Raw genomic sequence first — 15,118 nt, 5'->3', positions numbered from 1 at the left:
ATACCACCCTCAGCAATGTATCAAACATGATCACAGGATAAAGCGGTCACACATTTATCATTTGGAGTCACGTAAACTCGCGCGCTTTAGGTGTCTTCCTAACGGCGAGCGATCGCGGCTGCAGATGCTTTTCTATTTCCCAAAATGGGACGAGTGCGATGACCAGATTTATGGCACTACACAAACAGAGGAGTTGTTGATACAGTTAACGATTCATGCACTGATGCTCCCTCTTCAGGAGCCTCGTTCAGTGTAGTTCAAGAAATAAATATACTTTTTATCCCAAGATGACAGAAGTCATCCAAATAACAAAAATCATGCAAATGACAAAATAATGAATGACCTATATGGCTGTAATTTGAGTGATCAGTATAATTATAGCAAGCAGTAATGGCTGAATGTTGGCATGTTTGTAGTAGTACTCTAAAAAACACCAAATCTCTGGAGTAGCTATTTGTGGAAAATTCAATCTTGTTTCCCAGCAGCCACCACAGTTGTGTCACTCTTGATAGGGGGGTAGGGATGGAGGCCAGGTATTCAGATCCTGGAATCGGCATCATTGAAATCCTACCCGTCGGACTTTTAATGCCAGGATCCCTGAGCAACGGTGCGCTTGTTCCGGACGCCCTCTACCCTCTAATTTCCACAGCCGTAGAGGACACATTAAGGTTCCGCAGCATCTCCATCCGTGTTAGTTTATCTCCGGACATTAAAACCGCGGTTCTCAAAGCAGCATTCGACGCAACACTCGATCACTCATGAACTGCAAATTTGATTTAGGACTTCAATTTCATTAGCTGAACATTTTTCCAGAGCAAGACGGAGCCGGAGCCCTCGTACTTTATCACCATCTCTGCTACCCCCACTTTATTTAACCTCTCCGTTTAATTTAAACACCCTGGAGAAGATTATGTACGTGATTTTTTTTCTTTTACATTTCTGGCAGTACATGCTAAAACCACAGATAGCCACATCGACAAAAAGCAAGTCTACACAAATGAATTAGGCAGCGACCGGGAGGCTGCAGAAGCACGACAGCGACATGACAGGGGCGATAAGTAAAAATGAAAATGCTTCCCCCGCTGAATTATTACATTCCTGCTATTATGACCTCACGTCATGCTAGGTATTTTTGCTTTATAGTGGGCTGTAAAACAGCACAGTAAGCATAACACCAGTATATCTAATGCTAGCAACCATCACCGCACAAAACACAAACACAAGCCTGCTTTAGATGACTGGAAATATCTGGAGCAGAAAACACCAAGAGGACCTCATGGCTGGAGAATGAAAGCAGTGCAGGGGAATCCACCAGAGACCACAAAAACGCCCACAATCTGGAACAAAACCACCCCAAGTACAGTAAATGTAAATATACTGTATCAAAATCTCTGGAGCTCAGAAATGTGACACCCCCATCACCTGATAGCATTTAAGTGCATTTTAATGATTTAATAATGTGCAAAATAGTGCTCCTTTTTCTTCGATATAATTAAGAATCCCCCCCGCCAAGCCCACATGGGGATTCACAAAAGCTAAGAAAATAGTTTAGTGGAAGCCAAAGACCGGGCAGGACATTCTGACAAGACTGTAATGATCACATATCATCTAATGGAATAAACATCCATCTTTGCTTCAGTCTTTTGGACACGAGCGGCTTCATGCAAAATGCTCACACGCCGTTTCGGCGATTCGTCAACGTCACGCCAGCGAGGCAACTTGTTGTCACTGCTTTTTAATTAATATGGTCGCTGCGCTTTTGACCTTATCACGGACATGTCGGGAAATACTGCTGGTGTTAGCCGATGTTCAACACGGAAAGCAACAGAAAGACAAAAAGAGGAAGGGGACGGAGCTGGAGAACGCTTGACTAAGCACTTGCTTTTAGCTCATTAGGGCTAGTGCTCTACAATGTTTAAAACATGAACTGTGCAGTCATTTAGTGCATAATTTGACTGTGGTGCAACAGGGTCAGCAGCCAAAGTGGATGGGCCCTGATCATTAAGATAACATTAACCAGCATTAACAAAGGGTGGCTTTGACTCCAATTTTCACTCTCCCTGTCGCGCTTCTCTCCAAAATTGCATTATTTATATCGATCTTCATCCTTCTCTTTTCCTTTCTTTTTGTTGCCGCCTTTCAAATTAGCCCCAAAACACCCTCACACTATTATTGTTATTATTTTTTTAGATGAAATGGCCACGGTTGAGATCACGCTGAGGCAGCAGGAATTACTTTCAATGGGGCTCAAACAGGTTTTAAGCCCCCTGCCCCCACCCCCCACCCCACCCCCACCACCTATTCATCCTTTTCATTATGGACGCGGACACACGCATCCTAGTGACCGTGCATTGTTGTGTGCTATTGTGATACTGCCGAGCGGATCAAAAAAGGATGTTGTTTGCTGTACATCAGAGACCAGCCTGACGTTGATTTCATGTTAATGAAGCCCCCCCCCACCCACATCCACCTGTCTGCTCCACTCTGCCTTTGAGCGGGTGCTGCTTACACCTGCATCCTCCCCCTCGTCATTCCGCTCGTAACAGTGTGTCAGGACGCAGCCACAAAACTCAGCCGATAGTCACGCATGCTGCCCCCTCCACCCTTCATATGATTGCGCTGCCGCCTTTCATTTTCCTCCCCCTCCCTGTAACTACAGGGTGCCGCTAACCCCCCCCCATTCCAGACAGGAATCTTCACATCACCATTCAACGTCCTCCTCCACGATAAATCCTCTGACTCTACAGTTGTTTCCATCCTCTCTCCTGTCTGCTTCTTTTTTTGCCTTTTTTCTGTCTCTACAGACACATTAAATATTTTAGCACTATGGCCGTTCTTGGCATTTTAGACTCAAGGGAAAAGTATGACTCTACAGAGCCGAGCCTATGAATCACGGCTATAGCTGTATTAGAACTGGTAATTCTGGACAGAATTTCTACCTTTGGGACATCTGAGCTTGAAACAGCTATCCAGATGATCCACGTCCGTGCGCCCTACATGACTCTTGCCTTACCTATGGGCGACAGCTCCGCCACGCTGCCGATATAGGGACCCTCCAGGAACTTGGGCTCGCTGTCGTTAATGTCCTGCACCTTGATGACAAACTCTGACTCTGGTTCCAGGGGATCGTCGGATAGACGGTTCCTAGCCTGAGCCCGGAGGGTGTAGAAGGCCTTCTCTTCCCTGTCCAGTCTCTCCGTTGCGTGGATGTCTCCCGTTAGCTCGTCAATGATGAAGATGGAGCCCGCCCCTTCCCCAGAGATGGTGTACTTGATGTTGCCCTCACCCTCGTCAGAGTCTGTGTGGATCTGAAACCAAAACAAAATAATCACATATTATTTGTGGACACACTTTTTTTTAATGATGAATGAAAATGGACAGTAAACATCTAGCTTCTTGCTTTTGGCCCAGTGAGACGATGGAATTATGGAATACATACTTAGTTAGGGATCAACTGAAGTGCTTTACTTGGGGACTACAATATATTATGGGATACAATATATTATGAGTGATCTAAATAGAGCACAGCAGTTCTCACTCAAGGGATTAGGGAGTGGTTTCGGGCAATATTGAAGCTTAAAGCTCCCTAAAAGTGAAGTGTTTAGCGCCCCCTGCTGGTTGGATGCAACATTTCTCTGCGCTTCGGTAGGATTTGGACAAAAACAGTCACAATGCAGAAGAACAGAACATTTGGCGACAGGTACCCTGCACCCTGGTCAAAAACAGCTCCAGTCCAAGACAACTCTTGTCCAAACACCCAATGTTTGGTCTTCATTTATCATCATGTACATTACAAAAGAATGTTAGATTAACCACTTTGAACTTGCAACCTTTTATTGCTTATTTAGTAAAAACTAATGAGATTGACCTAATTTAAACAGGACTCACAGTTTAACCATAGAGAGCTATGCAAAAATTCTAAACATGCTCATGCGTTCAAGAATGAAGCACAACAGTTGTGATGCTACGTAATATCATTTTTCCCATAAACGGCCCCATTTCAGCACGAACCTGTGACCCTCAGTTGCAGAGGGGGGGTGATCACAAGTGTGTCAGTGCCATCTTCCCCCGTGTGAGGGCAGAAATCAGAGTAGCGTGACCAAGACAGCGTGGGCCACACAGCATGCAGATGAAAGTTCAGCACAACGAGAGCGTGGACATTTCCCTTTTAATCATGTCACTCATTGGGCGTGAGATTTTGTTGTGACTGCTCCAAGTCACTTGTACTTGGCCACAACCACAAGGGATTAGCACCTTTCTCCTGCTCTTCCCTCACATCCAAGGAGCAATTGCAGCTTTCCAGCTCCCTGTAGCCCAGTTACCGTCGCTTGGGGGGGGGGGGGGGCAAGTTCTTGAGATGATATAAACCTTTCCTGTGTGTTTTGCCCTTCACAGGATGAAGCCCAAACTAGAAGATCAAAGTCATTTCAAAGATTGTTATAGCTGGAGACACGGAGGTGCCAGAGCTGTGAAGTGAACTTAAAAGAGCTCTTATAAATCAGAGCTATAGTTCCCCCCTAATGTGATTAGAAGACATTCCAGAGGCAGCAATATGAGCAGCATCGGTCCCTCATCCCAACATCCCCTTTGGCTCTTTAGTGAGCACTAGTCCTGCTCTCTGTCCCTCTCTTACCTTCTATCCAGAGTTATAATTCACCACTGTGTACGTCGTGTAACTGTGGTTCAATGTACTAAGCAGACCCGGGGAGAGGGGAAATCACCCCGGCCTCCGTGGTTAATATTTTATAAAGGCTTAATTAAATATGGGCTTCCATCAACCTTGCGGCGGTTTTCATTAAGTATTCGTCGTAAAACTATGGAATAATGCAAGGCGGTGCCATGATATTGCAGCCCACATCCATTCCCCCTTCATTTTTTATGCTTTTTTCCTCAACCCACCATCCTGAAGACAAATACACGAACACCCCGAGAAGATATACTGCCCGGGACACTGAAAGTATCAATATTTTAGTTACAATAAAAGCAGTCCCAATGGTCCTAACTGTGCGCCATCCAATAATAATCATAAAAAACCCACTAAGGTGCATGGGTGGATGACTACCACCACAAATTCCTCTCTTGTCCTCTCTCAGCAGTTCTAAAGGACATTCCGCTGACTAAAGGCTGTGTGTGAAATGTTGTCATCAGGTGTTAATTCAACGGCACAAATGCTGGCACACTGCAAGGTCCTACCCAGAGTGCACGTGCCCGCCCAAACACACGACGTAAAAGCGTACATACGTCGTGGTGGGGGGGGCATCATTCTGCTGGCATGACTACCCCCCCTCAGGCTCAATATTTCTATCCGTCTGTCACTCTATCCACACTGGAGTGATTCAGGTTGGCAGCCTGATACACACACACACACACACACACGCATACACATGCACACGCACACACACACACACTCACTATGCTTTGCTAAGTTGTTTTCTACATTCTAAAGGTCAAACCTCAAATGTCAATCAAATAACAAAAAGCATAACCAGGGGTGAAAACGTCTTGTTTTAACATCATAAAGCAGACAAGGGCAAAACAAGGGAGGCCTAATTATTTGTACATTTTACGTATCACATGGAAATTGCAAAAATAAAGCAGATTTAATGTAGCAACTTTATAAAGTATTTCTTTTCCTCACACATTCTATAGTTGACCTGAAAACTGTACAGAATAATAAACAAGTCCTGATGTCATAGCCAATTGATTTGTGCAGAGCAACAGTCAATATGGGATACTCTCCACCCAAATGGCTGCACCAGCGGTGCACCGTCATAACTGCAACTCAGTGGGACGTGGACTGACAATACAGCTGGGTCAGGCTGTATTTCAGCCAGAAAGATGAAGCTAATACGCTTTCTCGCTTGAAGCACGTCAGATAATGGATATGATTGTTACCCTGTTCAGGAAGGTAGGGGCTCTGAAATAACTATCAATAATGAATGTGTACATGGGCTATTACTGTGAATCCACTATTGGTCAGTCTGGTCTAGAGTGTGTGGGTTTTTGTTGTAAAACTCAAAAGAAACTATTGTTACTGTTTAGAAGTGAGTCAGAATGTGGGTCTAAGTGAAACTTTATTAAAGTAGCAATAAGTGGAACCCACAGGCTTTAAAGCTGAGAGTGTGCAGTGAGTCAGGGGAGAAAGAGGTTGCCGATGCCCTGCTGGGTTCACTTTAGGGTCACTGTCCGACTGTCACCGCGGGCCGACATGCTGAAGGTGACAACATGTGACTCAGGGACAGAAAGCCATGGAGTCAGCTGTTTGGTGCAAGCATCAACTCTAAATGATAATTCAGCATTGAATGTCTTGCAGGGCCTCAGACAAAAGTCTCACATTTCCATTTTAACTGTAATTGTGTAACGGGAGGGGAGCAAAAAAGTACATTATTTGGCTTAGTGGGGAGGAGAATATGGGCTGCAGTGGATCCTTGGCTTATTGAGGGTTTTAAGCATGCAGCAAATTGGCTGTCTTATATTTAAGTCTGTGTAATCAGGAGTCAGCCTGGAACGTTTCACTGCAGCTTGTCAAGCTTTCTGATCTTAACAGCTTCAAAGTGTTAACAAGGTGACTGCATCAGAGGGAGCCTAGGTGGAGACGGCTACCAGCAGGGAGGGCGAAAGAAGAAGTAAATAAATAAAGAAGTAAATGACGGCAGAGCAGAGGGGAAATTGAGAGGGGAGTCAAGGGAGGAGAGAAATCTCAATGATGGAGCCACAAGGCTCCAAAGGGAGGTAGACACGCAGGACAAAACCACTCAATTCATGTGCAGTCTAGTTCATCCTCATTTATCCAGCATGCTTAAAGCAACTGGGTCAAACCAGGTGATATTTGCATGATATTCAGAAAATATAACTTTACAATTAGAACTTATGGTTCAAGGTTGTGTGCAGGGTGACTAGCTGTCAGCTACAGGTCCCACTGTGTTAACCTCAACACACATCCTGAAACTAAGATGTTTCCAGAATATATTTTATTTGAAAACTCAATAATAATTAACCCAGATGAACCTTTCCTGTATTAGCAACTCTATCAGTTAACATTCATCACATTCCCCCTCCCTCCCACACACTTAGTTCTGCTCTTGGGTTTACAACCCTTAACATCTGCACACCATCTTCAGACAGGGAAATGTTTTTCGGTCTAAATAAAAAATCAAATGTATGTCTATATAAATAAAATTCACCCTCCTTCAGTGACACTTCTGTTACCCTTGATTTTAACAAATGAAGTTTCTTTTGGCGTTGACCTGTTTTGCTCAGCACCAAACTACATCAAATGGTATTTTGCATGCAAATAAGTTTCAGATTGTCCTTGTGTTCACAGCAATAGGTGATGTTTCAACCCAGTGCTGAAAATACTAATAAGCTGTTGACATTCAGCATTAAGGACACAAAAGAACATATAAAAATGTTTGAAATACCCGTTAAAGTAATTGGCCTCACATAAAACCTAAGTAAAGGAAATATAAGCAATTGTTTCTTTTTAGTATTATCTATAAAGGAAGTAGACATTTATACATTTGGTGATACAGTAAAGAAGAAACAAATGACAGCCATCAAACATTAACATGTTTGATCCACAGTAAGCTGTGATTTAATTATGCATAATGCACCATTCATTATGCAACACATTTCATTTTGTTGGGACCAAGACTCACGACAAAAGTCCCATCGTGAGTTTTTTGTCACTATGTTGCTTTGAGGGATCCATCTTCAAAGATTGGTGCTCCAATACAGGGCGCAGAACAGGCACTGTGAGAGGGGCCCCACTGTGGAGGGGGGGGGAATTTTGAGCGATATGGTCAAATTGTGTGATTGCTGCGCATCGCTGCGCAACGTGAGATGCCCAATGAGCACCTCGCAGTCAGAGGCTGAGGAGCATCCAAGAGACAATACGACTCTGTGTTTTATGCTGCTAGTGTTTGCATTTCTTTTTTCTCTCGGCATATTTGAGGACAGTTATCAGCGAAAGAGGGGGGCACTTTATGGATTTTATTTTTAATTCACTTGCAGAAGGGCAGAAGTGACAGAGTGTAATCTTTCCATCTTTGATTGTTTATGCAGCTTCAACTCTTTAAAAATAGAAACTTCCACGAACACAACCAGTAGTGCATTTGTTTCTGCATTTATTCTTGACAATGGAGAAAGAGACATAGGCAGGGAGAAGGCAGTTTTGCCCCTGAGTACTTTTAACATCAGCTTTGAATGCCCGTCAGAGCATGGCCGTTTAAGGAGCCCGGAACTTTAATGAAGTAAAGTCTTCCTTTGCTGAAAATGTGGGTGAAGAAACTGCAGAGAAAGGAAAGAAAAACATCAAGATGTCAAAGATTCGTCTCCAGCAAAAATCTTCACCTGTCACCAGAGTGGATGTTAGCAGAGCAGAAGAGGACGGGATGGGAATCAGCCACACCAACGCTCAGACCATGGGGCTCAGATAGAAAAGGGTGGAGATCCTGCCTCCAGTGGAGGAGTTCAAGCATCTCGTGGTCTTTTACACAAGTGAGGGAAGAAGGAAGTGGGAGGTCAGAGCAGACTTTGCTTTTCAGCACAGGTCCTACTTTACCAAGACCAACCGATGCTGAGTTCTTCATTTACCAGTCGATCCGTGTTCCCACCCCCACCTATGGTCATGAGCCATGAGTAGTGACCGCAAGAAGAGATCAAGGATACGAGTGTCCGAAATGAGTTTCCTCCGCAGGATGTGTGGTCTCTCAGAGATATGGTGAGAAGCTTGGTCATGCAGGAGGTGCTCATAAGAGAGGCACTGCATCATAAGGAGCCAGATGAGGTGGGGCAGGTATCTGGGGAGAAGGCCATCCTTGTGAGATTTACTGGAGGACGGCCTGGAGAAAATGCTGGATAAGCAGAAGGGACCGGGGAGGGAGAAAATCCAGCCCTCTTTGTTTAGGTTACTGCCGCCGTGATCCAGCTCCCCATTAGCAGCAGCGTACGGATGGATGAGACAGGTTTAGTGTCATTTCAAAAGGTAGTGGCAAGTCTTGGAAAACACAGTCAAATCTGAGTGTCAACCCTTTTGTTGGTCACCAATTATTGGATCTAAGAGTTAATATTCATTTCTTTTTTTCTTGTGTCAAATATAAGCCTTTAAAATGCAGCCATGCCTATTCCGGCAGAAGCAGACTTTAATATTATGCTGCTGCTCAAATTTGAGCGCTGATATAGAAAACTCGGCACGCGTGAAGGTGCAGCAGTTATGCGGGGACTCGCACACCATTAATAGCAGTGATTGGGTGGGTATGTGCCCTCGTCACTTGAAGTGCAATAACTCCAGATAATTGTATTAATAAAATCATCTCTCGCTCCCTCCTGCTGTGGCTCTCCCTCGAGCTCCTCTCAGCCCTTTAACATCAGCTCACTGCCTTCCCTGGCACCCTCTCCAGTAATGAATCACAAGTCCCTGTGATGCCTCCCTTCTTTTCTACCCTTCCCTCTTCTGTCGCTCCATCCCTTCATTTTCTCTCTGGCTACTGTCCCCTGGCAGCCGGAGAGCAGATCCCGGGAGCCTCGTTGTTGGCCTCACCAGCAGGGATGCAACACAATCCCACAACACAATCCCAATGGCAGCTAAATAATGAGCGCAGGATAATTATGCCGTAGAAGAGTGGACGACATCTCTATTCATTTGCAGCGATGGCGGGATCGATAAACACCCAGTTAGTCGGTCAATTGTGATATCGAACTGATTAGAATCGAGGGTATCGAGATTGATGTGGGACTTCAATTAATCCCAGACGGGCTGCATTAATATTCTCTTTTCATTTCACCTCAAGGCAAATGAATTTTGCTCACTGCCCACTCTCCTCCAACAAAAGGACAACAAAGGAAGGTTCTCAAATGCGCTGCGGAACAAGGGAACGCAATTTTTACTCAAGGCTGTTATGCCGACATCACTGTACCAGGGACATTTGCATATGTTTTCACTGAATTACAAATCAGTCCAAATGAGACCCAAAGCACATCTTTTGCATTGCCTGCTGTTATCTGATTGAAAAGCAGAATTGTTTTTTCTTCTTGTTTATACTGTAAGAATGAAGCTGTTATCTCGTAAAAGCTGATCACAAACGCATCACCATTCACCCACTTGCAATAAAAAGCCCACAGCACACGAAGGAGATAGATTCTATATACTTTTACTGCTCTCTGTGTCTTCGTCAGAGGTTCTGCCGTTGTGCTTAAACTACGACCACGGTGGAGTGTTTCTGAGGTTGTCATTTTAAGAAGGGAAACAAGCCCCGTCCCAACTAGAGTGTCCACAATCACTCAGCAAACGCCCCTGTTGACACAGCAACCCACATATCAGGAAGCAGCACACAAAAACATTGATGCGGAGGGGGACCGAAATGATGGTCGTAGTTGCATCCCGAGAGCGTGCAGTCCACTGCAACGTGATGGGCTGCAGCAGTTCATCAATACCGCTTTACCCTATTTTAAGATATGACAGCAATGTGTACAGTAGTGACTCAGAAGACCCCAGAGGTCTCAAACAGGTGTGAAGGTAGAAACAAAGCTATCAATTTGAATATCAAAGTGCATTAGTGTAGATAACAGAAGGTGACCTACTCCAATATTTGTAAAAATGACATCCTCCTCAGAAGAGAACAACAGAGCCATTTGTATGATAAGGTTATTATAAGCCATAATACGCATGTCTATCTAAATTATGTTGTAATTTTAGCGATAGATTATTAAAAATGCTAACGTATCAAGCTTCTGAGTCTCAGTCAGAGTACCGCGTACCGCGGGGACCGCCTGTCTTCTCGGGTCACCATGGTGATAGCAGAGCGAGGGGTGCAGACGCCAGAGAGGACAAAAGCAACGGAGTCATCCTCAGTCGTGCTCTATCTAGTTTATGGAATGGAACTTCAGCAAATGCTCATACATTTTATATTTCGTGAATTTAATGTTCAGTTTTGAAGTACCTTTTTTCAGGTTGGTAAGTGGTTCCTACTTTTCGTGACACTTCTAAAAAAGAGTTAATGGAGACGTGCTTCCTATTCTTTACATTTACCTTCACCAAGGAGAAAGGAAAGGCTCAATTTGGATGTTGTGATACATAAACTCACATCTACCACTGGATGTTTTCAGACCTGTCCTGATAAATTTTGTTAATATAAACTCTGGGCCATTTTCCCTTCATATTTTTAGATTATGTGGATGGAAATAAGTGGGCTGGGACCAAGGGTTCCACTGCTGGGTGACAGTGAGAGTATTTGCGTGTAAACCAGGGCTTTTTGCACATTACTCACACTTTAACACACTCTTAGAATGTCATGTTAATGAAATTTGCTTCTCTGTGGAGGTGAAAAGTTGGTGTTACGTTCACACATTATGTGATTAATAGATTCTTATCAAACACAATCTGCCCTCCACCCCTTGAGCACATGCACGTGCATTTCAAAAAAATCACAAATGCACTCAGCACCTTTGTGTTACTGTCAAGGATGCAAAATGTGTTGTTTTAAAATAATGAATTGGGAATTTGTAATTGTCATTTTCAACCCAATATAACAAATGGCTTGCTGGAGTTGTACTACAGAGGCAGCTACTAAAACTCCAGCCAGGGGCACAGGCAGCAGCGGTGTGTAGGAGGGACAACTCTGCCGAGATTTCTAAGTCTTTAGGTGTGAGTCTAGTACAAAAAGGAAGCAGATTTCATTTGCAGAAAAGCACAACCATTTTCCCAAAGTCTCTTTTGAAACCGAGAAGAAGGCGTCATCAAATCAGAAAACAAAATTTAGCTCCCACAAGAGTAACACTGGCAAAGTAAATCTGCTTTTGTGAAAGAAAATTCAATGAAAATGTGACGTCGGATGAAATGGACTGATACAAACACAAAATTGATGAATTATAAACTAGGACAGCAAAGAAGGGCAGACAGACGCTGGAACAAACCGACTCCACCGTGACTCGACAAAAGCAACGGTAAGACGTTCGGTGAGTTTTACTGTTATGAAACCACACTGGAACACTGACAGTACTTACAGAGGATGGTTCGATGCAAATATCAAATACATGAAGAAAATCTAATACATAAAACCAAATATTTTTAAAAAAATGAAGCAAACATTTACTTACATGGATGGATGGATGGATGGATGGATGGATATAATATCTCAAACATTAACAGAATAACTGTGGGTGTTTTAATGTTAAGCTGCTGGTTTGCGAGATCATAAAAATAAACACTTTATTGCACATTTGCTGTTTATTCAATTGCGATTACAGTAAGAGCATATTAGTTTGAGTCTGTTACATGGAAAACCTACCGTGTTAGTGCAATTACATCAACTTAACTCTGCCTGTCAACGTTGCGCAATATTTTGTGTGGTTTGCGTCAACGTGGATGACGAGAATACTTAACACATCGTGGTCTTTGGGGAACATCTAGGTCTGTTGCAGTCGAATACGGAACTTTTTGGGCGATTTTCCGAAAAAATGTAGAGGTTCAGAAATTTGCTTTCAAAAATGCTACAGAAACACACGAAGGATAAAAACAAAAAGGGCGTCTTACCTTCCCTACGTAGAGCGGCTCAGTGCCCGTGTACTCCTCCACCACGAAAAACTGGTTCCACACCCAACCTCTCTTAACGCGTTCTAGGGACGAGGGTCCGTGGTCCTCTTTCCTCCCTCCTGAGGTTGGACTACTAGTCCTTGAGGCCTCGCAATAACCAAAACGGCAAACACTAAGAAGCCCCAGGGCTGCCAACAGTGTCCAAACCCCTGCAGTCCAAGAAGTAGCCATTTTGAGAACTAAATAAAGATTAAAATTCATGTAAAATAAGGGATGTGTGAAAAACTGGTAGGTTTGCGTAACTTCTGTCCTATAGGAAACAGATGCAGACTTAAGAAGTTAGGTAAAAAGTCAAAAGTAAATCCATGGGATCACAAAATAATCAGAGACTGTTTGCACACTGTACAGCAAGGTCAAGGAGCATATTTGATTTTTACCGCCTGCATAGTCCAGCTTCACTGTAACAATGGCGCCTATTCTTGTCCAGTCAAACGCTTGAACAAAAATAGTGCAAAAAAAAAAAAAAAAAAGTTTTTCAAAAATCAATAGTTTTGAAGGAACGGGTCACTTGTTCAAGAAAAATCTCAGGAAATGTAGATATATTCCACTCATCTGTGCTTTGTCACTCGCTGGTTTCGATACAAAGCTGCACTTGAAATTACGGCAGCGCTGCTCTTTAAAATGTCACGACTTCACTTTCCAAAGCAGAATCCTTCAAGTGAAAAAAGGTCATCTGATTTTATTGTCAGTGATTTTGTTTGATGTTGGGAAATTTCCCCTCCAGAGCCATCCAGTGGATCGGAAAGTTCATTCTTCAGAGGCGCTACGGTTTTCTTTGGCCATCACAACGCCACCAGTGATTCAGAGGCATGAAACAGACAGACCTGCGGACAGACAGAGGAAAGAAACCAAAAAAAATCAGAGGCGAAATGTGGGTTTAATTAAATAAAAGTAGCTGTTGTGATCTGGAGGATCTGCTGTTGTCAGAAACAACTGCGACGTCTCTTAATGTGCACTGTGAAGGGACAAGGACGGAACAGTGAGGGAAGGAAATTAGAGAGAGGAGAGAGAGAAGGTGGTGCGACGCAGAGGAAGGTCCTGGTTCATCGCCCACCGGACCCAAAGCATCTGTCTGCCTTTCGTCTGGCTGATGGAGCGGCCCAGCATCAGCCAGCTGATTAATTGCATGAGGGAGCACTAATTGGATAATAGTTTTAATCAATTAATTCCATCCAATGAGGCAACAACTACCTAATACTTCAGACAAACACTGGAAAGAGCCAGGAAGGGCAGATCTCGAGGAACGCAGACACAGGTTGTACAGAGGGCCGTAGTTAACGGAGCAGAGAGTGATTGGAAGGGGGGGGGGGGGGGGGGGGGGGGGCAAATAATGAGTGACAGTGTGTGCTTTCCGTGGCTGTGGATATGATTAATGGGATCCGTGGAACTATGGAACGGAAGGCTGACGATGGGGTAAAAAAGGGGGACAAACAATAACATTAGCTACGTCTTTAGTCCTGTGACCTCCACAAAGGAGAATCACAAGAGCGTTCGGAAGAGCTACAGGCCGGCAGGTAGCTTAACCTATTGTGTTTCTGTGGGGTGAGAGAGGACTTCTAATCTCACACTCCCCCATCCCAGGAGCAAAGTCAGTAGATCCGGAAATAATTCTTTCTCAGCCTGTTGGCCGAGGCAATGTCCGTGGTATTGGAAACCAACTGCTCTGGGGGCGTCCAATCTCCAGAGCAAACAGTTCAAAAAACCAGCTTCAGTGGCTCAGGCGTCATTCTTCTCTTGTCCACAGTTGAGGTTGTTAACGAAGCGGGAGCGCGGGTACAGTCGGATTTACACACGTGATAGTGATGTTCTGATGCAGGAATGAGTCGATAGAAATAGAAATGTGACTGTAAATATATGACATATTGCACACCGATGTCTTAAAAATTAAGGAGGACAAAAGTGGATTGAGTTCACTTTCAAAATTCCCTTAAACCTGCATCCGGACAACATGAACATGTCATGTGCAGACCTCCAGGTGGCTCGTTGCCATCAACTGTAGCATCAACATCACCACGTCACCAGTGCGTTAAGACTCTGAGTCTTTAGTCCGGTTTAGCTTTGTCGTCTTTAATCGGCTAAAGAATGGTATCAGTCATCAGCTGCTGCTGGTTTGTCGCCCCGTGCTGCTGCTATCCTCACCGGTGGTTAGCGTAGCAGCTGCAGCAGCCCCGATGCCCCGCGGCACCTGCCCCAAGGGACTGATTTTCCTGTCCCTCGGCTTCTCTGTCAAATATTAGAGCACCCTCACTGTTTCACATCTGGGATGTTTTAAGCACAGGTGTGAAGGAGGGGATCAGTCTATGTTACTGGGCTCTATGTGACTGGGGTCAGCCCGGGACTAGCCAGCCTGGAATGCGGACTATTCAGATCATTGAGGGAGATTTAAAGCAACCTATGAAACTGACACAGACTGTTAGCCTACATCAACGAGCCGATTTAGGAGAAACTGTAGACGCAACACAGCTCAGCATCCAGTAAATGTACACAAAAGCAGGAACAGGAACATTCCATGAGAGTGACAGACAG

At 44.2% G+C, this 15,118-nt stretch overlaps 1 protein-coding gene across 4 annotated transcripts in view; it reads right to left on the bottom strand.

The window, feature by feature from the left end:
* Positions 1-15,118, bottom strand: part of cdh22 (cadherin 22) — a 140,438-nt gene that overhangs the window by 39,920 nt on the left and 85,400 nt on the right. For all 4 annotated transcript variants that reach the window (XR_003886063.1, XM_029826994.1, XM_029826995.1 and 1 more), the window contains 2 exons: positions 12,533-13,416; positions 3,014-3,308 (listed from right to left, as the gene is read on the bottom strand). Coding sequence is in view for 3 of the 4 variants with exons in the window: in XM_029826994.1 (XP_029682854.1) it covers positions 3,014-3,308; positions 12,533-12,793 (556 nt within the window). In the remaining variant the exon portion in view is untranslated. The remainder of the gene's footprint in view (positions 1-3,013; positions 3,309-12,532; positions 13,417-15,118) is intronic.

This window comes from Takifugu rubripes, chromosome 19 (genome assembly GCF_901000725.2).
Source record: "Takifugu rubripes chromosome 19, fTakRub1.2, whole genome shotgun sequence".
Lineage (NCBI taxonomy): Eukaryota > Metazoa > Chordata > Actinopteri > Tetraodontiformes > Tetraodontidae > Takifugu > Takifugu rubripes.
The sequence above is the reverse complement of the archived record's forward strand: the minus strand, read 5'-3'. Positions and strand labels throughout refer to the sequence as shown.